General features: G+C 49.0%; 1 protein-coding gene across 1 annotated transcript in view; it reads right to left on the reverse strand.

Moving 5' to 3' along the window:
* The window catches only part of Col4a1 (collagen type IV alpha 1 chain), a 119,734-nt gene that overhangs the window by 19,197 nt on the left and 72,652 nt on the right, over positions 1 to 27,885 (reverse strand). The window contains exons 11-40 of the mRNA XM_031339027.1: positions 27,034 to 27,069; positions 26,289 to 26,330; positions 25,151 to 25,237; positions 23,712 to 23,738; positions 23,510 to 23,560; positions 22,824 to 22,868; positions 22,523 to 22,576; positions 21,388 to 21,429; positions 19,932 to 20,016; positions 19,557 to 19,592; positions 18,623 to 18,787; positions 17,365 to 17,460; positions 15,822 to 15,905; positions 15,303 to 15,373; positions 11,037 to 11,228; positions 10,387 to 10,555; positions 8,053 to 8,145; positions 6,927 to 7,031; positions 6,175 to 6,272; positions 5,294 to 5,444; positions 4,989 to 5,102; positions 4,216 to 4,383; positions 3,994 to 4,083; positions 3,089 to 3,241; positions 2,842 to 2,940; positions 2,652 to 2,741; positions 1,880 to 2,019; positions 1,386 to 1,512; positions 1,217 to 1,297; positions 674 to 772 (exon numbers count right to left, since the gene is read on the reverse strand). Coding sequence (XP_031194887.1) covers positions 674 to 772; positions 1,217 to 1,297; positions 1,386 to 1,512; positions 1,880 to 2,019; positions 2,652 to 2,741; positions 2,842 to 2,940; positions 3,089 to 3,241; positions 3,994 to 4,083; positions 4,216 to 4,383; positions 4,989 to 5,102; positions 5,294 to 5,444; positions 6,175 to 6,272; positions 6,927 to 7,031; positions 8,053 to 8,145; positions 10,387 to 10,555; positions 11,037 to 11,228; positions 15,303 to 15,373; positions 15,822 to 15,905; positions 17,365 to 17,460; positions 18,623 to 18,787; positions 19,557 to 19,592; positions 19,932 to 20,016; positions 21,388 to 21,429; positions 22,523 to 22,576; positions 22,824 to 22,868; positions 23,510 to 23,560; positions 23,712 to 23,738; positions 25,151 to 25,237; positions 26,289 to 26,330; positions 27,034 to 27,069 — 2,890 coding nt within the window. The remainder of the gene's footprint in view (positions 1 to 673; positions 773 to 1,216; positions 1,298 to 1,385; positions 1,513 to 1,879; positions 2,020 to 2,651; positions 2,742 to 2,841; positions 2,941 to 3,088; positions 3,242 to 3,993; positions 4,084 to 4,215; positions 4,384 to 4,988; positions 5,103 to 5,293; positions 5,445 to 6,174; positions 6,273 to 6,926; positions 7,032 to 8,052; positions 8,146 to 10,386; positions 10,556 to 11,036; positions 11,229 to 15,302; positions 15,374 to 15,821; positions 15,906 to 17,364; positions 17,461 to 18,622; positions 18,788 to 19,556; positions 19,593 to 19,931; positions 20,017 to 21,387; positions 21,430 to 22,522; positions 22,577 to 22,823; positions 22,869 to 23,509; positions 23,561 to 23,711; positions 23,739 to 25,150; positions 25,238 to 26,288; positions 26,331 to 27,033; positions 27,070 to 27,885) is intronic.

The raw sequence follows: 27,885 nt of genomic DNA on the forward strand, positions 1-27,885 counted from the left end.
ACTACAGCAGAGACGTGCAGTCTGGCTTTTCTCAGATGGCCATCCGACTCTTCATCCCGTCAAGCTGGAGGAGCACAGAGAGCTGGGTAGTGGAGAGGAGAGCAGGCTGCACATAAACAGTGGACAGACAGGAGACTCAGGTGGAGGAAGAAGCAGAAAGGGCTCCTTATAAATTATCTCTATAGAGAATGAGAAAGGGAACTGAAGAGCAGCTAGTAGTGACAGCAAGGAGCCCCTGCTGCTCCAGTCCTGTCCAACACAGCTATAGCTAAAAACTGGTGGTCCTGCCAAGACAGCTCTCCCCTCAGTAACAGGAGCAGACACAGGAAGCAACAGTAACCCCAAGACTCCCAGACCCTGGGAGACTAGGACTCCTTCCCAAGTGGGCGAAAGGCTGAACAGAAGAATTCTCTTGTCTGTTTGGTTTGGCTTTGTCACAATGAATACAGGGAAATTGCATGTCTCCCCAACAGCCCTGCATCTGTGTCTCTGGACCTGCCCTCCAAGGAGGTGCCCACTCCCAAAAGAAATAAGCATCCCTCCCAGATCCAATCCCACCCCTCCAGTCCACATCTGTGTTTTCGGAGCTGCAAGGAACTCAGCACTGAGACCCCTGTGTTCAACCAACATGGCACACAGCATGACTCTGCTGGGAAACAGAAACAAGACTCACCTTGTTCTCCCTTCTCTCCTGCCGATCCTGGGATCCCATCACTGCCAGGCTCTCCTTTCTGGCCAGCTGGGCCTGTGGGGCCAGGAGTCCCAGGGAGACCTTGGAGAGAAGACATAATCACTCGTGGACCATCTTAGCATTGTGGCGTCTGAGAAGTGGCCCCTTTCCCACATCATAAAGAGCTGTTCCCTTCATGTGCCTGGGATCCCTGATGTCAGTTCTGATCCGTTCCAGCAGGCTCTTCTCTGCTGCTAGGAACAGCATAGACTCCACCCAATGCTTGCACAGAGAAATGCCCATCTCACTACAAAAGCAGCTTGGAGATTCTAGCTTCACCTCCCCAAGACCACGAACACCTTAGAGACTGAGGATCTGAAAGTGGAGGGATAAAACCAGCCGGCCCTAGACCTCAAATACCATACTGGGGCCTGCTTCACCGTGAAGGATTCTCCCATGAGGCCGAGACTACACTCCCCAACCCCAGTGAAACCTGGGTGCTCCTCACCTCCCCACCCCAAGTGCCAGCAAAGGGTCCATCCCTACCTGCTTCTCCTTTGACACCAGGAACGCCATCCAGTCCCGGGAGGCCTTTGTCTCCTTTCTCTCCAGGCAGGCCTGGGCTTCCTAAAGACAAAATCAAAGTTCAGCAGTTGTGTGCAGCTGAGCTTTCCTCATCTGTACCACACTGCTGGAGGTTGCCCAGCTCTCCTACCTGGATGGCCGATGTTTCCTGGAGAACCTCTCGGGCCCGGGGACCCCGGCATCCCAGGGGTTCCGGCACTGCCTTTCTCTCCCTTCTCACCGGGGCTGCCGGGGAAGCCTGCAAGCCCCTGGTCTCCCTGTGAGGAAGAAGCAGATGTGTCAGCTCCAGGTCTGGAAGCACCTTCTAGGTAACAGATGTCATGAGTATCAATCGCATTGGAGAACCCCATTTTCTGGGCCTTCCAGAAGAGAACTAAAGTCCCTGTCTGGGAAACGGTTGTCAATGCTTCCTCTCCATCTGCCCGCCCCTCTTCTTCCTCCCTGGGATATGTGGCCACCCTCACCTCTCAGAGAGCTTCTAGAGTTTTCTCTGGGGAGAAAAAGCAGTGAGCAGGAGGAGATGACTTTGAGTTAGTCAGAGGGAGTGCTGTATCACAGTTTGTGAATGTGCTGAGATAGTTGGAAGTGTGTCGGGGACATTGCCACGGGGCAGGAGATGGTCACCTTGTCACCAGGCCGTCCTGGAATCCCAATGCCAGGCAGACCTGACTGCCCTTTCTCTCCCTTGGCTCCTTTCTCTCCAGGTAAGCCGGGGACACCCTGTGAGCCAGGGATGCCAGGCACGCCTTTTTCTCCAGGCAAACCTAGTGACACAGACAATAGAACTTGGACTTAATGGATGATGCTGAACACAAATCGCTCTGCTTATCAGTCTGCCACCAACACAGCTGGGGTCCTCAAGCAAGCTGCCTCAGAGCCACCCCAGGAAACCCTTCCTCTGCTTTTGAAAGACCATCACTGTATAGAGGGAAGAACACAACACTACTGATAAAGAACCTTTATGATATAAAGGACTGTGAGACAGTGTGAAGATTCACACACCACATATGGCTCTATGACACACAGACACGGGTATACAACCAGCGGCCTAGAATGTCATAGCAAGTAATGGGAATGCCTCACAAAGACCTGAGAGAAGACAGGGGGGCAGGCTTCCAGTTTTGATGATAACTTCCTAGCCTGTGCTGAGAAACACCTCCCCAGCTAATACACCCGTCCATGGGTAGCTCATACTTCACTTTCCAGTGTGCATTGCTGATTCATTTTTTAACAACAATTACAGTGTCAGCCAAATGCATCCACCCAAGATGAGAGACTGTATACTGGAGACATGGCTGCCAGGCCCTGCATCTTCCTAGTGCTACCCTGCACACATCCCATTAGCCTTGTATGCATACGGTGTATGTTAGAGACTTTGAGTCCATAGCCGTATTACCTGGCCTGCCCATTCCTCCAACCGATCCTTTGGGTCCAGGTAGTCCAGGGGATCCTGGTGTTCCACTAAGGCCTGGGTCACCTTTAGGTCCTAGAATAACAGAGAAAAAAATCCCACAGGTTAACATCCGTGGGAAGCACCAAGAAGCAGATTCCTTGACAATGACTCTGGTTACACTGCCCACACCTACCTGGCTGCCCAGGATGCCCTGCCTGCCCATCCTTCCCAGGCACTCCTGGTGTTCCAGGGTCTCCTCGGGAACCTTTATCGCCAGTGGGTCCAATTTGTCCTATAGGCCACAAAAAAACACAGTGAGCTCCCGCACCTGCTTAGAAAGCAATTGTTGTAGAGGGCAAGATGACATGATGCTCCTGGGGAGGTAGGTCCCCCAGTGAGGCCTGCCTATCACCAGTCACTGAAGCCCCTCTTCCGCTCACCTTTCTCTCCCTGGTCTCCTTTCTGTCCCTTCATGCTCCCCATGTCCACGTGCTCCATGGATCCTGGCATGCCAGGAAGCCCAACATCGCCTTTATCACCTTTGAATCCAGGGTCGCCCCTGGGTCCCGAGGAGCCTGGAAGGCCATGGTCCCCTGTGGAGGAAAAGAAGCAAGCACCCAGTGAGATCCAGACCCAGCCATGTCTGGAGGGGACTCTTCCCAGCCAGCACCTACAAAGCTGGGAAGGAACGAGAACATATCAAAAGCTGACCATGGTGGCAAGAGCCTGCGTCACGGGGGAGAGGCATTGTGAAGCCACCTTCTAAAATTCATTATCTGCTAGCGATTGCAACACATGCATCTCAAGTGAGCTCCCCTTGTCTGCTTCCCAGATGCCTTCCTCAAACTCTGTTCCCCATCAGGCTCAAGTGTCCCCCAAATATAAACAAATCACAGACTGGAAAATGTCTGCATCCCGACATCAACTTCCCTTTTTGTGTTTTATGTTTACAGTCAGCTTTCTTTTAAAAAAAAAAAAAAACAGGATTTTTGGATCGATTTCAGAGAACAAGGAATAAAAATCTGGGCTTGCCCATGTAGGCTCTACTAATGTGGCTCTGACAACTCAACTCTGGCACCCTCATGTAAATGGAGAGCCCACATTTCTTGCAGAGAGAGACTCAGCCATTCCCATCTTCTCCACACCAGCGAGGCAGTCATTAGCACTGTGTGCCCGTGATCTACGCGTGGAGTTAATCCCTCTGAGAGAAGGGCACCTTCCAGCCCCTTCCTTTCATCTACATCTTAAAACTAGATGTGATCCATAATAGTGTAAGAACTTTTCAGAATTCTCAGACACAAGACAGTAAGACACCACATGGTTTACCAGCCCTCAGCCTTCCTACCTTTTTCTCCAGGTAACCCTGGAGTGCCTGCTGGTCCTGGTGAGCCTGGCTGTCCTGGGGTTCCCATGACGCCCATTTCGCCTTTAGAACCTATAGTCAGAAGGAATATTAAGAACACATCCCTACACGGACCTCCAGCGGTAAATGCCCAGGCGTCAGGAAAGAAGGAATTAAGCTAAGCTTCCTCTTGAGTGATCTGGGCAACCTTTGGGTGTCACTTGCCTGGGAACCCTGGAACTCCAGGAGTCCCTTGCTGTCCAGGAAGGCCAGGGAGGCCTGACTGTCCCGTGAGGCCAGGAAGTCCTTGAGAGCCTTTATCTCCTTTGGGGCCAGGCATATCCAGTCCTGGGAATCCAGGGAAACCTTTCTCTCCTTTAACTCCAGGTGGACCTGAGATTGACAAAGTGAGTAACTTACAGAATGTTCTAGAATTGGGCATTATACTGTAGAGTATTTTCTGAAGATAGCATGTGAGCTTGCAAGCATTGGGGGCTTGAATGCCAATGTTCAGGGTCATCATTGCAGTGGGGAAGTCATCTCATAAGAGAAAAATCCTTCTCTTTCTGCCATTGTGGATTATCATTACCTTTGTATACCCACTGGCCCCAGCTAGTGAAGGCTAGCTTTCACTGAATATTTTCCCCTTTCCCCCCAGTACTAACATAATCCTGGGACTATTGGTACAAGAACAAAGGCAACTAGACAAAGAATCAATTAGTTTAGTTATCAATAACTTAGCAAGGTTCCTAACAAAGATAACAGGAAGACATTATGTTAAATAAAATCTTAAATGCTACCGAATATGTAACAGATTTCTTTGGCACATTAAACAGACTCAGAGGGAGGAAATAATGGGAGTCTGTAATGATTGGATTAAGCAAACAACCATACCAAACTAGAATATGCTCCCCCATCCCTTTTTATTTTGGCAACTGTGCCAACCTCCCTGCTCATCCCACACGTCACAAGCTCTGAAGAAGGGACAGTCACATCACCTGATGACCCTGGTGGTCCTTGCCCTCCGGGAGGGCCCATAGCTCCAGGTGGTCCTATTCCTGGAACCCCTGGTGGACCTGCGGGGCCTTGAACTCCAGGAGGTCCTGGGTCACCTGTCAGGAAGGATGGGAATAAGTTGGAGGTTAGAGTATCCCTTCCCATAAGCCATCCATTTGTACAACAGGCTTAGCCACAAAACCCTCCCAGAGTCTCCCCACCTGCCTAATCAACATGGACTGAGCACACAATTGGTACTCTGGGCACACAAAGCAAACAGACACCCTGACACAGTCTGAAGCCTTACCTCTGATCCCTTGGAGTCCAGGGGGGCCAGTCAACCCCTGTTCTCCTGGAACGCCTGGTCCCCCGATGCTGCCCTTCTCTCCGGGTGTACCCGGAATGCCTGGAAGGCCTGGCTGCCCTTTGAGTCCTGGAAGCCCAATGCCAGGTTCTCCCTGGAAATCCCCAAGACACCAGGAAAAAATTAATCATCAGTGCTGGCTCTGGATGACCGAGGCATGTCACCTGTTACCGTTGCTCTCTCCCAAGAGAGTGAGGACAGGACCAGACCAGTCCCATCATGGGCAATGGTTAAGAAGAGCCCTGAACCCTTTCTCCCACTTCATGTTCATGCTGTTTCCCTCTGTCTCCTCTAACCAGAGCAGGAGAGGCATGACCAGTAATCACCCCAAAACTTCCATCCAGTCTAGGAAGATGCAGAAGGTAGACATTCAGGGGCAAGCAAACTACTATATTACATAGCACATGTTGGGCCAACAACATGTCTACCCAGGGCACATGGGGCAAAGAGGGGATGTGTTTCCAATTGTCACAGTTGGAGGGAGCACTGTTGGTGCCAAGAACAGAAGCTAAAGACCCACTAGGGTGACCCTCACAGACTGGGACTTCCTATGTATCACCCTCCTGGTTGACATTTCTTCTCTGACAGTGGCTCTCAAATAGCTCTCATCCGTCACTCACAGTTAGAAACACATTGCTCACTGAGAACCTGGGACCCAGCACACAGACTAGAAATGTTCACAAAGTTTAAACAATTGTTTTCCCTTCTGCCTCTTGTATACTATGCCATTAAGAAAAAAAAATCCCACAAGATTAATAATCCACATATTATATGCTCAATTAACAAGGATGAGGACCAGGCAGCCTGGGAGAGTCAGCGCCTACCTTTTGGCCTTGTGGTCCTGGGTTGCCAGGTAAGCCATTAAATCCGGGGCGACCTGGACTCCCAGGCCGTCCTATCTCTCCAGGTAAGCCATCAACACCTGTTTTGAAGAGAGGAGAAAATGGTTACAGATGCAATGGATCGCCTAACACTCATCACTTTTGTCTGGAACTGTCAGAGTTCTTGGCATGTCTGTAAAGGGCTTCTAGGCTGGGTTCAGTGGCGTGAGATAGCCCATCATGGATATGGGGCCATCCCATGGGCTCACTGACTGACCTCACCGCTCCCCCATCTCTCTTCAGCCAGCTCACACTGCAATGCCAGGGCCTTCCCCACTATGATGAACTTTCAAGCTGTGAGCCATAACAAACTCTCCCTTCCTCAGGCTGCCTTTGTCAGGGACTTGTTCGCAGCACCGAGCAAAGCCACTAACACGTCATATAGACAGAAACAGTGTGTGGCGATGCCAGGCAGGCTACATATTCCTCATCAGCCACCTGTGTCTGGAGCAATCCCTCTATGCAAGATGATCCCATGCTCCTTAGCCAATGGCCTGGGGTGGTAGGAACATTGTCATCTGTGTGACCTGAACATGCAGATGGACCGAGGGTGTCCCTCCTGCCAGAGACTTCTCTTTCCCATAGATTCATAGGAAGCAAATACCAAGACCCTCACGACAGGCTGTCACTGAACGGCAGGATACCCTTCCCCAGTTGGTCTTCTGGCCAGAGTCACAGCCCCTCACTAGACTCACCTTTGGGGCCAGGAAGCCCCGGAAATCCAATTCCTGGCTGGCCCACAGCACCCTTCTCTCCTGGGATGCCTGGACGTCCTGGGGTTCCTGGGAAGCCTCGGTCACCTGTGGTGAGAAAGGCGAATGGCCAATGTGATGAATGCCTAAGGAAGCCTGTGGTAGCTCTGTGGTAACCCTGTGATATCCATGTGGTAGCCCTGTGGTAGCCCCGTGGTAGATCTGTGGTATCCATGTGGTAGCCCTGTGGCAGATCTGCGGTAGTCCTGTGGTAGCCCTGTGGTAGCCCTGTGGTAGCACTGTGATAGATCTGTGGTAGTCTTGTGGTAACCCTGCGGTAGCCCTGTGGTAGATCTGTGATAGCACTGTGGTAGCCCTGTGGTAGCCTTGTGGTAGCCCTGTGGTAGCCCTTTGGTACTGATGTGGTAGCTCTTTGGTACCCCTGTGGTAGTCCTGTGGTACCCTGTGATACCCCTGTGATAGCCCTGTGGTAGCCCTGTGGTAGAACTGTGATAGATCTGTGGTAGCTCTGTTGTAACCTTGTGGTAGCCCTGTGGTAGCACTGTGGTAGCACTGTGGTAGATCTGTGGTAGCCCTGTGGTAGATCTGTGGTAGCCCTGTGGTAGCACTGTGATAGATCTGTGGTAGCTTTGTGGTAACCCTGCAGTAGCCCTGTGGTAGATCTGTGGTAGCACTGTGGTAGCCCTGTGGTAGCCTTGTGGTAGCCCTGTGGTAGCACTGTGGTAGCCCTGTGGTAACCCTGTGGTAGCCCTGTGGTAGATCTGTGATAGCCCTGACTGTGGTAGCCCTGTGATAGATCTGTGGTAGCCCTGTGGTAGCCTTGTGATAGATCTGTGGTAACCCTGTGGTAGATCTGTGGTAGCCCTGTGGTAGCACTGTGATAGATCTGTGGTAGCCTTGTGGTAACCCTGTGGTAGCCCTTTGGTACTGGTGTGGTAGCCCTTTGATACCCCTGTGATACTCCTGTGATAGCCCTGTGGTAGCCCTATGGTAGCCCTGTGGTACTCCTGTGGTAGCACTGTGATACCCCTGTGATACCCCTGTGGTAGCCCTGTGGTACCCGTGTGGTAGCACTGTGGTACTCAGGCAAGCTAGACATCAACAGTACCTTGTGGCCCTGGGAACCCAGGGGATCCTGGAAGTCCTGCAGCTCCTGGGGGGCCGGGAAGTGGGACAACCTTTCCTGCTTCACCCTTTGGACCTGAGGGAAGAAAACAATAGGATTATATATGGGAATTGTCACATCTCAGCCTTTCTGAAGACAGTAAGGCTGTCATGTCCCAACAACCTCTCAGTATACCGCAAAGGAGCCACCACTCCCCAACTGAGTCCCTGCATCCTCTTAGGACGCAGAGACTGTGGCCACCACTCCCCATCCTCTGAGGCACCTGAACCCCTGCACAGAACTGTCCCCGGGCTTCTCATTTCTCCCCCACATGTCTAGAATCTCAACCAGAGATACTCAAGATTTGTGTCCGCACATGACCAAAATATTTACTTGACTCTGGATTCCTTAAGCATTTTGCACTCAAGCCCTGAAGAGTTAGACAATCTCCCATAACAAAAAGTAAGGGGTGGCCCTGGGTCATTTCTTGGTTAGCATAACCCCCCCCCAAAAAAAAGCCAAAATAAATAAATAAATAAATAAATAAATAAAGACCAAAACCAAAAGACAAGACAAAACAACCTGAAACACTATTTCCATCCATCAGATAGACTCTCTCTGTTGCTTTCCACCTAGCTGGGCTTCATGCCCGATAGAAGAAGACAGGTCAGGACTCACTCACACTTGCTAGCCAGAACATGACAGGTAAGTGGGTGGCTGTGGATTTAGGCCACTCTAGCAGGGTCACGATCTCCACTTTCAGGCCCCATCTCTTCCCACTTAAGCCCCAGAGAGCCACTGGAGGTCAGGACACTGCTATTGAGAAAGAATCAGGGCTCCTCAAGTATGCACAGGGACTCCTCAGCACACCATGGGAATTCCAGATAAGGGGACCCTCCAGGAATGGCTGGCCTGACTCTCACCACAGATTGTGAGAACCGCCTGACCCCAGCATGCATCTGCTACCATGAAGCCCTGGGATCCAGTCTTTTATGTCACCACATAAATACCACTCTGCAGATCAAAGGCTAACTTTCTGATCCAGAAGCTCACAGGGTCTGGAGGGCAAGGAGCTCTCCAGAATGTGGACAGCTGGTCAACAGACCCTGCAGCATCTCCTTCTAGACACTTCTTTCTTGTGGTGCCTATATCTACCGGGAGGAACTACCCTGCTGATTTCTCTCAATTCTGATTAACTCCTTCCATGGCTTCTACAAGTACGTCTCAGAGGCCATGGGAACTCTCAACTTGTTGATTTTAAATGCAGAACCGCCATGAGGCACCCTCTCTCTGGCTTGCTTCAGTCTTCCTAAAGCTCCTCAGTGGTCCCCTGCTTCCAGGGGAGGGGCAAAGGAGATACTTCAGTCCTCCATTAACAAAGTGGATGGAGTTAGCAACAGAGTCCTGCTGACTGTGCTAAAGAGGAGAGATGCTCAGAGCACTCACTAGGACTCTGCCATTGAACAGGGCAAACACTGTATTCCAGGAGAAAACGTGTCCCTAATAAGGATGGGAGTTGATATAGTTTTTGCTATAGTCACGGCTAGAGAAACCATCATCGGAGCTGTGAGTTCTTGCTGGGAATTCTATTCATGGTTCCCTTAACACTGTTTTTAACCACCCTAAGATCTTCATTAACTTCACAATTGTTTAAATCCTCAGTACACATGATTACTTCCTCCTCTGTGGCAAGCCACTTCTGTCCTCTACCCTCACCATTCAAGATTGTCTCAGGAGCCCTCAGGCTTGTTCAGGTCAGCGTGGAGTCATGTTATGGAGTGCCCACTTATGCAAGGCAGAGAGTGGTGTCCCCCACCAATCCAACCACATTCAGTCACCTGGGCACGGATGACATAGGAAGCAACCCGTTACCCTTGCTGCAGATTTCTAATAAGCCTTGTTAGAGAACACAGGAGGGCAGGGACTGAGTGAGTCTCTCACAGTGTTTATCAACACTCTGCTTGGGGTTTGGCACATAAACCACCAAAAGACAGTCAGAAAGTGACCTAAGCCAATAGGAATTAAACAGCAAGCCGGATGTCTAAGCATCAGCAGAAAGCAAACATTACCCTGCTTAGGAAATGCAGACACTAAGCCAATCAGAAAATGGATGAAAATAAAAATCAGCCTCACGTTTCACCTACGTCTACCTGAGGGGCTGACCTAGCTGATCTGGGGTCTCTGTGCGCGAGCTGACCCATCTGATACAGGGGAACTCTGAAGGACTGGCCCAGTCACATCCCTCTTCTGGGAAGAAGTGAGATACTGTGTACCCTGGACCTCTGAGCCCTTGTTTCTGTGACCTTGAAGTTGCCCCTTCAGGCCCTGAGGACTCACCTGGAAGACCTGGAGACCCAGGGCCTCCAGGAAAGCCTGCTTGTCCTTTTTCACCAACGGGACCAATGGGACCGACTCCTGGGGGTCCAGGAGGGCCAATGTCTCCACGACTACCAGGGAAACCAACTCCTCCGGGGGGACCTCGCTCTCCTTTCAATCCTATTGAACCCTGAGGAGACAAGAGACAGAAAAGACTGACAGATGACAATACTGTGTTATCCACAGAAAACTAGTGACAAGAGTCGAGGTGGCGCTGTTACTACATCAGGAGCCACCAGGGTCAGCCTGGAGTTTAGTGATTCCAGCAGCTTCTCTCTGAACAGCTGTCACAGCTAGAGGTCTAGGATCCCACCCTTCAGACAATGATGGGTGCACCATTTGCTTTAGAATTGTTCCCCAAGAGGATATGGGATAGGAAAACTCATCTATTCAGTCCCAGGACATCAAACAGACGAGCCATCTGTAGCCTGTTATACAAGCCTACAGCACTAACCCCTACATGCATTGATGTATGCTGGCTCAGGGGCCATGAAGCAAGCTTCTGCCATCTGAGTAAGGCTCCATGGCTGGGGCTCAAAGCATCCATCTCTCTACTTTTTGCAGATTCCCCATTTGTAAAACACGTGTTCCAACTCTTGAAATGGACCTACCGGGGAGCCTTTGGGTCCAGGGAGTCCTGGGTGGCCATCTCTTCCGGGAGTTCCTGCTCTTCCTGGCATGCCAGGCTGTCCTGGAAATCCTGGGTCTCCTTTGTCACCTTTGAGTCGCATATCAAAAAATATCTCTCCAGGCTCTCCCTTAGCTCCAGGCTGGCCTATAAGCCCCGGTGAACCTTGTGGACCCTATAAAACAAAACATCTTGTGACGCCAGAACTACCAAGCGATGCATCAGCAGTCAACCTTGGGCTAAGGAGCCACCCTATCAGGAACCACCATTGTTAGATGTCCTGCAGATGCTAGCCAGAAACTCCACGGCCATCAGCAGCTGTCTTCAATTCCTGTACTTTGTTAAGCATTCCACAGGGATCAGAAGGGACAGGGGAGTAACACTCAACACAGGTTCGAGAAATCCTTGAGTAACTTTCCTTCCCCTAACGACTGACAACCCTTCCAGAGAATGTCTCTACGAGTGCTGGCACACTGCTCATGTGCGACTCCTGGATGCTGTATGTAAGGGCTGAGGCAGCTGAGACACCCAAGAGCTGGGGCCGCCATCTTTCACCCAGCCTGGGTGTTGCTTACTGAATCTTCCTGGGCTTTCCTTTTCGTGTTCACAACCCATAAGGAAGACAAGGGGGCTTCCAGGGCAATGGTGATTGGGAAAACCCAGCCAGGTAAAGGAGCCCAGAGCCAGCTCTTTAATTGGGCTTTGGGGAAGCTAGTTGGACTTTCCCAAGACCCTGTTAAGAGACACACAAAAAGATTTTTAGTTCCTGGAAGTTGAATGTACAAAGAATGCCCACATCTGCCACCCCTTCTCCTCCAGCTGCCTTGAGAGTGGACATACACGAAGAAACTGAGAACATAACAAACAGTTTCAATTGCTTGGTCTCCTGGGATGAGAAAGGCACTCCGGGCTCACCGAGGACTTGGCAGAATCCAAACTCTCCGTAACACATTTATTTTAATCTCTTTCCAGAAGTTGTGTCAAGCCCTGTGAGTGGAAGTGAATCACAAACCACTGTGTGTGCCTACAATGTCAACCTCTCCAGGGAGGAGATGAGAAGACCACTTTAGAGCAAAATGTATGTATACAGAAATCATACTCAAAGAAATGGAGACCGCCAGTCACACACCCACGTGTGGCAAGACCCTCGTGTACCATTTCTGACCTTTATCACAACTCTGTAAGGAAGACATGGGCGTCTCAGTCTAACAGAAAAGTGAGCCATGTATCTGAGACTGCCCAGCCAGGGAGTGTAGTGCTGGGTACAAAAGTAAGTGCTCCTGTTCACAAAGTCCGTCCACCATCCTATCCTCCCTAAGCATCACTGAGGGCTCTATAGTGAACCACCCTGGTCCACGTAGGGATAGGATTTGTGGAGGCTCTGGGGCCTGCTCAAAGCCCGTCAAGTCTGGGACTAATATGGAAGGGTTAACTGACTTTCCTGACCCAGTGCTCCTAAAAGCCAAACTGCACAGGCTGGGGAGACAGAGAAGTTGTCACCCAGCCAACCGTATCCCGTGGAACCTTAGGATCTACACATGAATATTTAGTACAGGCTCACCCAAGAATGTAAGGCCTCAGCAGCTACTCTCTGCCCCAGGCTAGACCATTTAAATATTTAGATTGAAAAATTGAAAAGTTCCGTGCTTCAGAAATGCTATTCACATTGCAAGGGTTCAAATACTACCATTGGCCCTGGGTACCAAGCTGAATAGTGATGAGGGCATAGATCACCTCTGTTGAGGCAGATCATTCCACCTGGCAGTGACAGGTGGTCTAGGCTAGCCCTGAGCTAACCCAGCCCAGGATCTGGAAGTGAGATTGTTTCCACAAGTCTAAAGAAGGAAAAACAATTATTTCTGCCAGCCAAGTGCTGAAAATTTTAGCAAAGGGTTGTAGAAACTTCAGTGTTTTATCAAATGGTGAGACTGTCTTAGCTGGTTTTCTAAAGCTAATGTGCGCAGGTATATACTTATAAATCCTAAACGAAGCTAGACAGTCCTACAGAGCGCTTCCTTGGACACTCAGGCCTATTTCTACCATATTGTACATCTGTCATTCCAGAAGTGTGGGTCAATTTCATTGGGAAGATGTGTCCATGGTCCTGTCCTTCCAGTATCTGAAAGGCTTTAGAAGAACCAAGACTTTTCATCTGCTCCGCAATGTCTGGGACAAGGAGATGCTAAGGACTTAGGAAGATAGTCTTGCTTCCTCTAATTTTTTAATTTAATATGTATGGGTACACACAGGACTGTACCACGTGAGTGCCTGGTACCCATGGAAAACAGGAAAAGCCATCAGATCCCCTGGAGCTGACATCACAGATGGTTGTAGGCAGCTACACAGATGCTGAGAATTGAACCTAGGTCCCCTGGAAGAAGAGCCAGTGTCCTTAACCACTAAGCCTTTGCTCCACCCCATTGATTTCTTTAAAAGTGGCATTGATGATGCTAAAATGTCTCAGCAACCTTTGGCACACAACATCCTGATCTGATATGTTTTTGGAAAGATGTCCCAGCCAAAGTCTATTTTGATTCAAGTCCCCTATGGGATCCATACCTGCCTTTAAAGCCTGGCTCTGGATGCTTTAACCAGGGCAGATGGGGCATCTGTACTGTCTACCTCCGATAACATCCACTCAGCCCCTGGGACAAGCCAGACACGGGTGTCGGCTGATGGCTGATTGTTCCTAGTGCCTGTAGGATCTGCTGTCTACTCCTAAAGTCAAACACTCGGCTTTCAAGGGCAAAGGGCACAAAACACCAACTAAAGAGAAAAAGCCACAGCTGTGCATCTTCACCTCATCCTACATCCATGTCTTCCAGCCTCCAGCCACATTTAACACAGGAGGACCACATCAGAAGCTGGGATCAGCCTCAAATAGAGGGAAATGACTGACTTCCCAGGAAACTGTCTACTACGTTCTCTGCCTCAGAGCCTGTGACCATCTTGGGAAAGTTGGGCTCCTGGAGGCAGGAGGGAAGCCTTTGTGTTGTGGACAGTTTTCCTCTATATCCTGATGACTCCCAGACTGTCCCTGTCCTCCCCCACTTCTTTGCTTTTCTTTTTCCTTTTTTTTTTTCCTGATCTCTTGGGTCAGGAGCTGAATGTCTGGCCTGGGTTCTAGCCAGAGCAGAGGCAAGAAAGACCCCAGGAAAGCCAGGTAGATAAAGGATAAAGGCAATGGGCAGAGGTGGGAAGAAGCTTTTCTGCCTCCTTTAAAGTCCTTCTCCCTTTGATCCCCACCACGGAATGCTATTTGAACTTCTCTGCTCAGAACTGTTTTAAACAATTGTGTCTTCTAACCCAGCCCTCTAGGCACCCACACCAGGCTGCCACAGAGTGGCACAGAATCTGACTTCAAAAGCAGGGCACCCCTGCAGCCCTCTGGCTGCCTCCTTCCCACTTGAGTCAGTTCTGTCCTGGCCTCCTCAAGAGGAGAGACGCTTCCAGCAATATCCAAAAGCAATGAAGAATTTTAAAGAGGTTCCTCAGAAAAGGGTAAGGTCAAATATCTAACTTTTGATTTCTGACAAAGAAGAAGAGCTGAAAAGAATTAGAGAGGAACCAAGCAATGCTTACAGAGCCTAGGGGAGCAGAGGGAAGGGGAGCAGAGGGGAGGGGCGAGGGAAGCTTGCAAACACACCAAGTGTGCAATTAAGTATTAAAGGTGGATTCCTTCTCCTCTCAGAATGACTTCTCTCAGAACAAAGCTTAGCAGCTGGAATTCTGTGCAGCTGAAAGCTTTCATATTGGTCCCTATGGATTTATGTGGATTCATCTACAGACTAGAAAAGCCATCTACGGAATACATGCTGGTGACATGGAATATCAACCTCCCTCCCTCCCTCTCTCCTTCCCTCCCTCCCTCCCTCCCTCCCTCTTTCCCTTCACAGGAGCTCTTAGGGTGAACTCATCCCTGGCAAGATTTAAGATCACACAGGGGGCGCCAAAGGCAGTGGTCATGGAGAAAGATGGCCACTGTGGGACAATCGGAACTTGAGACCCTGTGGGCAGGACTCTGGGCTGCCCAGGGGACCTGACCACCTAAAGCAACCAGGGAGGTGACATGGCTTTGGGGACATGGACTGTGGATCCAAGGCTCACATGTTCTCTGGGTGTCCCATGTAAGCATAAAAGGGATTCACCCATAGTCACTGGGCCAGCTCCTGTAACAGGCTGGAGCACAAAAAGAGAATCCATTGCTGGGATGACTTCAGACATGAGTATGATCTAGGGGTTCGCTTACCGGCAATCCTTCAAGACCATCTCTGCCCGGCAGGCCTCGGTCACCTTTAGCCCCAGGCTGTCCAGGGAAACCTTAGAAAAAGAGATGGGAGTAAAGCAACTGTGAGACAAGCTTCCCTTTGCCCCAAGATTTAACTGCATCAGAATCTTTTTATGAAATGGACTCTCATTTAAGGAACATCCAGGGCAGGAGATAAGCAAAACGCAAATGGCTAAAATAGGCTCAGAGGGGCCATTATGTCTTGTACACAACTCACTGGCATGGGAAGCTGTAGTGTCCTCCAACCTCCCACCCCAATGGTCTGGGAGACAAACCTGATGACTTTCTTTGAGCTGACTGACTATGGAGCTGGGAGAACCACTACGCCACTGTGGCGGGTGGGCTTGGCCATGGCTGTCCATGTGGACACCCTCTGCTAACAGGCTCTCATTTGCACTTTCGTAACTCAGCATTTGAGGGAGCTGGCATCCGACCCCAGGTCCATCCCTACCATGTTCCGTTCTATGCCCTACTGCTTACCAATCTCTCCCGGAGGCCCCTGTGGCCCTGGAGGGCCTCGAAGTCCTTCCATGTCACAGGCTAGGCAGCTCTCTCCTTTCTGACCTGAAAGAAGAGACACAAGTGCTTACTATGTGTTTAACGTGTGATGTGCCAACAGAAAGCTCTGTGGTGCTCAGAGAGGGGACACAAGAGAGGGTCCTGCAGATGTCCCAGCCAGACTCTTCCCTTCTCCATCATCACTCCTGCCCATAGCACTGCCCACTAGTGAGATGATCTCACACTCATCCCACAGGCCCCAGGTTCAGTCCCCAGCATTGCACGACACATGGCACTACACCACAGACACACATACACACCCATACCCACACACCACACACATATACACACATACATTCCTACATACCACTCACATATACACACAACACATGCACATGTACACACACATGCACATCACATACATACCATATACCACACTATATACATATATGTATACACAACACACACATGTACACACACACACACCACATACCACACCACACACACATATATGCACACACATGTGCATATACATATACACACATACCCATACACTCACATACACATGTATACACACACACACACACACACACACACACACACACACAGGCACAAAGAATGCATCTCCTACGATGCAGAGGATGGATGGATGGATGGATGGGCAAGATTTCAGCTTAAAGAACTCTAGATACTGGGTCCATCATTAAAATGGATAAGTCGTCTCAGTAAGTAGTGACTATGTGGGGAGGAAGGTTACATGGCTGCCCTGACATGCCCTCTGAAACTGTTTTCCATGCAAGATTTAGACTTGTAAAGGGCCAAATTCTTTATAGGCCAAGCTAGAAATGGTCAAGCTTGGGGCTGGTTTTATGAGAGCCCCAGTTTGTTCTGCCCCAGGGTTAACGAGCACATAAATATTAGAATGCCATTGTTTAGTCAGTGCTAAGCCAGTGCATGAGGTGAGAGTTCCCCATCTCTGGGTTCAATTGCTAAAGACATAAATCAGTGTCCTTCATTGATACCACAGCAACTTGAAAGGTTAGAGTTAAAATTGAGAGCCCAGAGTAAAGCTAGTTAATCCATCAATGGAAGAGTTGTCTGCCCTGATTGTGGGCACACTGAAAGCTTGTCAATATCCCATGTATAGATCCCTGGTTTGGCTTAAAGGAAGAACATGTGTCCTTTGAGAAGGACACTCTCAAGCTTTGAACCGAAAACTTGTGCTATCAGTTGAGACTTTTAATGCAAGACTAGATTCTTTCATACTGGAAATGTGTAAGACAGCTGTCTGACTGCCATGGCTGAGTCCCTTCCACTCCCCATCACAGCCATCGCACCAGACAACCACAGCTCAGCTACAGAATACATCTTTTGGGGAGTGGTTGTGGAGGGCTCCCAGATGAAGCACTGGTGAGCATGCCTGCGCCCAGCCTCGTGTGATAGTGTGACAACACCTGAGCCAGCCAGTGGAGGAACTGCTCAGTCCATACACAGCCGCCACTTCTAAGAAGTTTAAGTCTCTTACCTTTCTGTCCAACTTCACCTGTCAACCCTTGCTGTCCTGGAGTCCCAGGAGGCCCCTGGTCCCCGGGTGGTCCAGGCTGACACTCCACGATGCCATCTGAAAGTGATGTTTAAAACCCGTAAGACATTGTCGGGCATTCTTCCTCTCTCCTAATCTGACTCTTAATTACAAAACTAAAATATATTGGGCTGATTTGAACTTTTTAGAGATTCAGTTCTCCTTTGCTTCCAAATGAGCCTGTGAATTCTTAACTTGCAAAACAAAAACAGCATAGAGAGCAAGCGGTCCTGGGAATGTCTCCAGGATGGCCAGACCTCATCCTCATTTTCCACATTTCAAAAGTCAGAAGAGGAGGAAGTTCCATAAAGCCACATACAATCTGTTCTCTGCCCAGGAATTCACACTAATCCTTTCCGAAGGGAGCCAGCTGCCTATCTGGACTCAATCAGCCCCCTTCAGCCCTTATCTCTCTTCCTCACCAGCCTCATCCTGGGAACTTCCTTCCCACTCCTGAGGATGGGCTTCAGTTCTGGAATCAACATCACCAGAGCTCCACACTCATAAATCTCCTATGATCAGTCACACAGGAGGGGTCCCACTGCTACTCCAGCTTTATAGTCCACAGTGGTGACCAGCCTCAGAGTGGGTTCCTACTGTAAATAACCCCTCCAGCTCTTGCTGGGTTTAGCACAGAAGAAGCCAACCCCCTGCTTTGATATGCTTCCACTGACCTGGCTGTCTTAAGCCTTCTGGAGCTTTCTTAAAATTATTGAAGTGAGATCATGCCATCACAATAAGCCAATCACAAGCTTATACGTAATGCTCAGCTTTTCTTGAAAGCTGATATAGGAAAGTTCTGTGTGATTCTCCATCTAGACTGCATTATGCCAGGGCATATTCTAGTGTAATCTGTTCCCATATGTACCCTAAGTAGCATTATGCACAATCGCTCTACATGAAGCAAAAGACATTCAGCTGTCAATCAAAGTTAAAGGAGTCAGCCTGCTAACCTTTAACCTCAGATGCCAGGAGACTTAGAGCTGGTTAATGTGTTGCTTTTCCCTTTAAGCCTATTTGGTTGTTAGCGATTCTATTTTGTAACATCGTTAACTTTGTAAACTACTCAGGCAAAAGGTTACTAAGTAACCAGTGCTGGGAGGACCAGGCCTTACACAGCGCTGCTTCTAGCAGCAGTCACAGTGCCGGTCCAGCTCTGCCCTGGGCTCACGGCATCTGATGGGAAATTCATGGCACTTACTTGTGTGTCCTGGCTGCCCAGGGGGGCCAGGAGGGCCGGGAGGCCCTGGGGCTCCATCTCTTCCACTTGGTCCTGGCAAAGACACGCCTGGAAATCCCTGGTCACCTTTTTCTCCTCTTTCACCTGGGAAGCCTGGAGCACCAGTCTGTCCTGGAACAGGGAACCCTGCAGCCAGCACAGGAGCTTGTGTAAATATCCCGAAGGCAGTGAGTGCGACAGCTGTGCAGAAAATCCACACTCTATCCAGGCTAAAATGCCTACTAGGATCCTCAGTGAGGGCGTGCTCTAGATCAGCACAATACAGCCTGGCAAGGCTCAAGCACAGAGTTATAGGTCTGTGCAGAGTCCACTTCCATCACTCTGTATGCTAAGGTGTTAAGGGACTTGATATAGCCCAAAAGGCTATATCAAGGTGGGGACCATGAGCTGTGCAACTTGGGGAACCACACACAGCTAGTCCTGCTGTCCTGAGAAAGAACAACCATATGGGGATCCCAGGAAAGACAGTAGGACTCTAAAAGTCTCAGACCAAGTAAAAATCAGACTGGTAGAGGAAGGCAAAGGGATGGCATGCCATCCACCTATCTTGGAGAGAGCCATAGCTCAACAGCCAGGAGAACTCTGGCAGAGCCAAGACTCATGCAAGGACAAGATTCACTCAGAGGACCAGCCCAGTGGGCAAGGAAGTGTCCCCCGGGAAACAAGGACCCACTATCTGCACATATGCCTACACCTGGGGGAATGGCATGCTAACTTGTACCTATAAAGTATACAGAGGGCACACACAAGGCTACACTGGGTTTTGATAAACTAGAGGGACGAGTAGAAACCTGGCAGCCTGTCTTGTGAACATACCCAGTATGTGTGTGACAAACACACGAGACTAGAAACCACACAGAAGGTGCAGCATTCTACAAGAAATAAGGGCTCTCACCTGGAGGGCCTGGTTGGCCTGGTGTTCCAGGGAAACCTTGAAAGGGGAGGAGAGAATTGGACAAAGTGAGGTAAGGTCACTCATGTACAGACATTTTCTGTTTCTCCACCACAGTCTGCCCAGGGCTACTTGAAGGCACCCGCAATCTAGGCTGGGAGGACAGAAGCGGAGCCCACAATACCCCCCGCAGGGACACCTGCTCAGGAAACCACAGAGGCAGAGGGCTCCTGGGCATCTCCTGACAGTGAGTCTGGGAGCTAGAAAGAACAGCTTGACTGCCACCCGGCTTCCAAAGAGAGAGAAGAAAAGGTGGGTGGAATAAAGGGGAGGAGAGGGAGCGAGGGGGGGAGAACAAGCAAACTGCAGACTGCCTACCTTTAGGGCCGGGCTCTCCTCTCAAACCTGGTGCTCCTGGGTAGCCTCGTTCTCCCTTCTCTCCCAAAGGCCTGGTGCCTACCACCTGCGTTAAAGCACAGGTCAGGCTGGTATGTGAGAAGCTAATAGCACACGTCATGTACGTTGTATTACCTCAAGGAATGTGGATGCAAAGCTATGTGGGGAGCTACAGAATGAATACCAAGTCCCAAGCACTGCTCAGTGTTAAATTGTCAGGCAGTTTGGCCTCATTTATATGATTTCCCTAACAGCAGCAATGGTCCCACTCAGTCAACTAAAGCCTAGTCTACAATGTGCAGATGCATCAAGCCACGGCGTGCCTGGCTTCCTTCACAGGGCAACAGAGCAACGCCTTCGGTTTCTTCCAATGTGCAGGGCAGGAACACACACTATTTGTCTCCTTTTATTGGAGGATATTTTATGCGTCTTCTTTCTCTAAAAGCCAAAAGGGAACTTACTGAAAAAAAAAATCACAGGGACAAAGACCAGGAAGGAGGTACTGCCAACCTCACTGACACAGAAACCTGGCTCAACATGATCCTGAATGACCACAGTGTAAAGAAAATGGCACAGTCAAGCCTCGACACGCTTTCTTTACAGTATCTCTCTGTATCAATAATGAGGGGATGCTATTTTAAATGCAGTTAAGTAGCTTTGTTTAGGTCATTCTATGACATGGATATATATCAAAAAAAAAAAACCCACTGTGCATTCCAAGTATATGTAAATTCTATTTATCAATTAAAAAATAAATAAATTTAAAACTAACTAAACAAGAGTGTGCTGGTGGGACTGAGGAGAGATGAGAACCTGCCTACCCTAGGTGAGCCACAGAAGAGAGGAAGGCCATAGGTATGCTGGGCACATCAAGGCAGCTGTGCTGGGCACACAAAGCGCCCAGGGGTTAGTTAGTCCTGTTGCTGAAATGTAGCCCCTGGAATGATCACTCTGGCCCCCCAAGCTCTCACCCACACAGCGAGTGGCACATATCCACACCCACATCACCCAGAGCAAACAGGACAGGAGTGCCCACTGTTTCAAAACCAATGTAGAACAGAAGAACAGAACAACAGCAGGCCCAAGAGCACATGGGCAAGGTGTGAACGTTACTTGCACAAGAAATGTGGTTTTGCTAGAACAGTCAGACAGACTATGGTCCATACGATCCTCTTACTAAATTTTCCCTGATGGACAATTAAAAATAAAATAAAATCAGGTTTCCAAATAGGTTGCTAGTTTATCTGTGTACAAAGGTGTTTGTTTCCAGAGGTTTAAGGATATGTAAAAACGATCAATGTCTGATTGTTAAAATCAGAGCAACTTATGAAGTGCTTCGTATGGCAGGCACCCACTCTGGATGAGAGCATCACCCAAGGGGCAGCTGCAGAGTGTCCCATGTGTCCCGGGGCCCATCTCTATCACGCTCATTACTTACAGTTCCAGGGGGGCCAGGAAGTCCAGCTTCACCCTTCTCTCCCTGCAGGGGACATACACAGTTATTTACTGCCTTGCCCTACCACATAGATGACCACACAGAAAGCTGGCCAGGAATCTTCTGGTGAAATAGAAATTGGTTCTACACAACCCCCCAGCCGTTACACTCCCCCTACCTGTCCCTCTGGGACTGGCTCGGCTGTGGTCATCACAAAGAAATAGGGACCCAGGTCATCTGCATCACGTGAAGGTAGCATGGAAATAAGAATGTCTACACAGACTAAATGGAAGCCTGAAGACAAGCGTTTGCCCCGTGTGGCAGCCTTCTCGAGGGACCGTTAGAGAGCCTTGCAGAAGCAAGGCTCTTCTCTAAACCGCTAGGAAACACGGTTTCCAACTCTGACTCCTTAAGACATCTCCTTGGGGTTTTTATGTCTGGATTTGCACTTAAAGCCCCAATATGAACTCCAATGTTGGCTTCAAGCAACTTTAAAATTATCTAGAACCCTGTCAGCAGAAGGCATGGATGTTAGTAATGTCTCCATATAACTAATTGATGGATGTCTGCATAGATCAGAGCCTCCTTGTCTTATTTACAAAGCATTATTAATCTTAAAAAGCAAGATATGATTCTGTGGGTAGAAGTGCTTCACCCCATCCCCAGGTCGTGAGTTCACCCCTGGGGACCCACGTGATGGGAGGAGAGAAGGGACACAGACCTGCATAGGCAGCACATGTGTGCCTACACAACCAACCAATCAATCAATGTAAATTAAAAAGGCAAGATGTGCCCTTCAAACCCATGGAAGGCACATGCATATGTTTACAGAGGAACAGCGGGAGGCTGAAAATTTGGCATTCTTTCCTTTCTTTCCTTTCTGTATTTTCTCTTACTTTATAATCAGGAAAAATTAATCTCTACCAAAAAAAATAATAAGCCAACAAATGCTTGACCGAGTGTGTCATGTGATAGTCTTCCTTCAAATAACTCATCGACTGTGGAAAAGTCAACAAACTGTTGAGTCCATACAGAGAAGAAACATTTTCCCCTTGGGTTCAGAGTTCTAAAAAATAAAGGAGCAAGTTCCTAAGGTGAACAACCTATTAAAGGTAAAACTCAAACCGTCGCCACGCACCTGAGGGCCCTGCCGGCCTGGGAGACCTGGGTACCCGGAATCTCCAGGAAAGCCCTAAAAGCAAAGAAGATACAGGATTGTCACGGAGGGAGGGGACAGAAGGTACAGCATGGTCACGGAGGGAGGGGACAGAAGATACAGCATGGTCATGGAGGGAGGGGACAGAATGTACAGCATGGTCATGGAGGGAGGGGACAGAATGTACAGGATGGTCACGGAGGGAGGGGACAGAAGATACAGCATGGTCACGGAGGGGACAGTGGCCCTTGTCCACTCAGAAACTGCAGTGGAAGAGACTTACCGGGCTCCCCTTTTCTCCTTTTTCACCATCTTTTCCAGGTTTTCCCTGTACAATAAAGAGGCAGACATGAGTGTTCACAAATAACTATGGCCATACCACAACTCTGTTCATGTCTCTCCCTGGTGTGAGGAACAAGACAGGCAGAGAAGAGGGCCACATGAATTGCTATGTCACAGGGAGGAAGATGGCCCAGTTTCTGAAGAACAGAGTCCCCAGGGCTACAGAGGTAGCATGAGATTATTTTGTCATTGGCAGTGAGCACCGAGGCTGATAGGTGAGGCCTCATCTTTCCACTCGTAACTTTGGGGAATCACCAGATATTCCCGACAACTGGCAGCTAGGCAGATACCCCACTGCTGCTGTCCAGACAGAGAGAAGTATGTAAGCCTATTGGGGTCCCAGCCACACACAAGCCTGGCATGGGAGGAGGTAGGGGTTCAAGTCTGGTGTCAGGAAGAGCAACAAAAACAGCCAAACACCCGCTCTGACCACACAAGAAAATAGTTGTCCCAGGGGACAGCACAGGGGTAACTCTTCCAAAAGCCCCTCCCTAGCAGGTTCAGTGGGGTCCGAGGAAGAAATTAGAAAATGCTAGAGATGCATCCATCCTTCCGTTTGTTTCTGAGTGTGGGGACTAGAGGGGAGTGCTTCCCAGAGAGGAGTGGATAGATCTAGGAAGCACTTACCCGAGGCCCTTGCTTGCCAGGTTCACCTTTCTCTCCATATCCTGGCACTCCCTTAAGAGACAAGCAGAGAAGGAGTTAGACTCATTGATATATACAAATACAGCGTAAAGTCAGACACACGCTGGCTTTGGTAGGAAATACCAGTACCATAACGTGTCATCCTTCACATAAAAATAATGGCAAAGAGGAACAGAGTACTTACCGGGAATCCAGGTTCCCCTTTCTGACCCTAAAACAATGGAGGGGTTGGGGAGGGGCACATCAGTATCATCTAATGGCTACATCACCCACCTAATGGCTACTTCACCCACCTGATGGCTACATCACCTACCTAATGGCTACATCACCCACCTGATGGCTACATCACCCACTTGATGGCTACATCACCTACCTGATGGCTACATCACCCACCTAATAGCTACATCACCCACCTAATGGCTACATCACCCACCTGATGGCTATACATCACCCACCTAATGGCTACATCACCCACCTGATGGCTACATCACCCACTTGATGGCTACATCACCTACCTGATGGCTACATCACCCACCTAATAGCTACATCACCCACCTGATGGCTATACATCACCCACCTAATGGCCACAATACACTTTGTTGCTCTTGTTTTTCTTTCTCTTTTCTTCCTTTCTCTCTCTTTCCTTTTCTTTCCTTTTCTTTTCTTTTCTTTTCTGAAATGGGATCTTTTTATGAAACTCTGATATGTAACCCAGAACTTGTGACAGTCCTCCTGCTTCGGCATTCAATATGGCATGTCAGGATTACCAGGGTCCACTACCATGCCTGGATCAGTTTTTCAGATGTTTCATTGAACACCTGTTTTTAAAATCTAGGCTGCAAAGGTGGCTCAGCCATTAAGAGCACATAATGCTCTTGCAAAAGACCTGAGTTTAGTTCCCAGCACCACCCTGGGCTGCTCACAGTCACCTGTAACTCTAGCTCTGGGAGACGCAATGCTCCTGGCCTCTGTTAGCACATGTACACGCATGCACAAACTTATATAGAGACACATACATGCACATAATTGCAAAAACAAACAAACAAACAAACAAACAAAAAAAACACTTTTGTCACTCATACAACAAAAGTTGCAAGCAGAACTCCAATAATCCCTTCCCAGTCTGGTTTGGGCTACAGTCTGATATGGCCTTGGTGAAAGAATGGGCCACGGTGTCCTCCATACACTGGACCCCTCCCATCTATACAGCCTCTCCTGAGGGCCAGGCTTATTTAAGAAGCCCTTTGTTAGGTCAATCAGGACAGAATAATCGCATTCTACGCCAACCCAGAGCAGCCAGTACTGGCCTCAAAGGGCATCTATCAGCTCGCTTTCCCGGGGCAAGATTGATTATGGCTGGAGAATCAGAATTTCAAGGCAGCTTCCCTTTGTCCCTCTGAATTTGTCCAAACTTAGAAAGCAGACATTCACCGGACAGAGCACAGACATTCACCGGACAGAGCGCAGACATTCACCGGACAGAGCACAGACATTCACCGGACAGAGCGCATTCACCGGACAGAGTGCAGACATTCACCGGACAGAGCACAGACATTCACCGGACAGAGCACAGACATTCACCGGACAGAGCACAGACATTCACCGGACAGAGCGCAGACTTACCTTTTCTCCTGTTGGAGCAAAGTCTCCTTTTTCCTTAACTTGTGCCTGTCCAGGTACTCCCGGGGGACCACTGACCCCTTGTTCTCCCTGTCATGTAAAGTGTGGAGGTTAGTCAGGTATGAAAAATAGAACAAAAACTGAGGTAGGATAATAAAGCTAGAAGCTAAATGCTAGCACATTATTGTCCCACAACAAAAGCCTTGGCTTCTGCCAGAAAATGGACCAGGGGGTGTCTACAACCTGAGAAGTAGGCTTCCCAGGCTTAGAGGCCTGCACAGCTGCAGGGTCCACTTGTGCATGCACCTGAGCGCAGCTGCAGGACCCACCTGTGCATGCGCCTGAGCGCAGCCGCAGGACCCACCTGTGCATGCACCTGCACTCAGCTACATCACTGTGCTAGTGAGAACACAGTGAGAACATACACCAGCTAATAGGAACTTGGCAGGAAAGGGGATATTTTAGGCGAGCCAAAAAAAAAATATCAGAGAATCACCAGGCTTCTTTTGCTCAAATATGCCTAACAGTTGGGCACATTTGGAATTAAAGGGAAGGGCAGCCAAACGTGAGTGAGGGCCAAAGACTCCAGCCGTAAAGGGAAGAGCCCAGGCTCTGTCCAGACCACTATATCTGGTACCCACTGGTAGCAGCTGCTCACACCTACTTGCAAACCCCAAGACAGGCAGCAATTGTGATACTGTCCCTTTGTCTTACCCAGGGACACTACGGAGGAGGACAGCAGGGAACCGGGTGTTCACTGCTTGGCCTTCTTGCTAAGAAAAAGATGTTTATTCAGTCCTCACCACCCTACCACTGCCACTGCCAAGGCACACGTCCTTGGTGCCACCTGGTCCCCAAGGAAAAACCAATTGCCACCTACATCATGCCTCCTCACAATGGCTGCCATCAGGGTTGGGTTTAACAGAGTATGCAACTAGAAGGCCAATCTAAATTTCACTTTTTTGAAGCGAATGTTCGGTCTGATGGATGCACTGCTTGAGCTCTGTATACAGATAAGGGAACCGACGGCATTCTGTCACTGGGGGACACGCTTGGCCTCACTTTTTGGCAAGGTGGAATGAACTCTGTGATCCCAGTGGCTCAGCCACACACAGAGGAGGAACAATGGCTTCGCACTCACCTTGTCACCTTTTGGTCCTTGGAAGCTGGAGCCCATCTGCCCCTGTTGGTTACAAATTAGTCTTTGTTATTCAGGCTGTCACCACCTTGGCCAGCCATCCTGAAGCCCCGCTCAGATGAGGCAAGAGGCTTGGCTTCAAGCAACAGTTTTGTCCTGCAAGTATCACAGGCTTTTGCCAGAAAAGCCATGCTGGATGCAATGAGTGTGCAAAGATTTTTTATTTTTTTGCAAATATTATAATGAAGAATTTATTAATGGAAGGGTTTTAAACTCTGGGTTTAGAAAAGTAAGGGAATGATCAATGAATCCAAAGTAATAACTAAGGCATGAGTAGATGAAAATGGAGAGTCTCAAAGATGATGATGGTGTTGGTGGTGATGGTGATGATGATGTCACCATCACCATGACAGCAATAAGAATGATAGTAGGTGGTTGATAGACAATAGAAAAAATGACTGACAGATGACAGATCAATAGAGGATGATAGTAGGTGGTTGATAGACAATAGAAAAAAATGACTGACAGATGACAAATCAATAGAGGATGATAGTAGGTGGTTGATAGACAATAGAAAAAATGACTGACAGATAACAGATCAATAGAGAGAGATGGGCAGACAATACATAGATACTTAATACTGACAGGTGGTACTATATGTGAGTAAGAATGAGGCTCAGAGGTATTATAGAATGTCACCACAGTCCTATAATAAGGCTGAGAGTAACCAATGAAAAAATATCCTTACCTTTTCTCCAGGAGGTCCAGGAGGGCCTGGAGGACCCTGTAAGAGAGAGCATTTTAAATTGAATATTAAATAATATTCAAACCAGCCAGCTGTAACCTGGAAGATCATGCCTAAACACACACACACACATACACACATGCACACACACACATACACACATGCACACACACACATACACACATGCACACACACACATACATACATGCACACACACACAAACACACACATACCACACACACAAACACACACACACACAAACACACACACAGGTTTTTGTGGGTGCTATCGAGAGGTGACTGCATCACCAGGGTGCCTAACCATTGGTGAGTTCTTGCGGTAGGGGAGGAGGGGGATGGTGTGGAGGATGAGTCACTAGGGTTGTTCCTTTGAAGGAGGCATCTTGTCCCCCCACACTCCCCCTCCTCTTCCTCTATACAGAGTCTCAACTATATCTCATGCTCCCCACCACAATGTTCTATCTCCCCACAAGCTCAGAAACCACAGAACCTAGGGTCATGTGGATCAACCCCCTGAAACTGTAAGCCAAGATGAATTTTTTCCTCCTTGTGAACTGTATAGCCTTCCAGAATTGTGTCCTAGCAAAATCTGACACACACAGTCCTCTGAACTCTGTTATTGGCAGGATGATGTGTATGACACACACCTTTGAGAATAAGCAGTTATGGGTCAGGATAATTATGAGAGGTGGAAATCCCTCCAAGGCTTTAGCCTGTCCTTAGGCACCAAGTAGCCTGAAGGCACCGGCCTAGGCTCCAAGCTGGAGTTGTCCACATGAGAACAGCACTGTCCATTTTTGACACAAGTCCACTTCAGACATCAAAAAAAAAAAAA

The sequence above is a fragment of the Mastomys coucha genome, unplaced genomic scaffold, assembly GCF_008632895.1.
Source record: "Mastomys coucha isolate ucsf_1 unplaced genomic scaffold, UCSF_Mcou_1 pScaffold22, whole genome shotgun sequence".
Classification (NCBI taxonomy): Eukaryota; Metazoa; Chordata; class Mammalia; order Rodentia; family Muridae; genus Mastomys; species Mastomys coucha.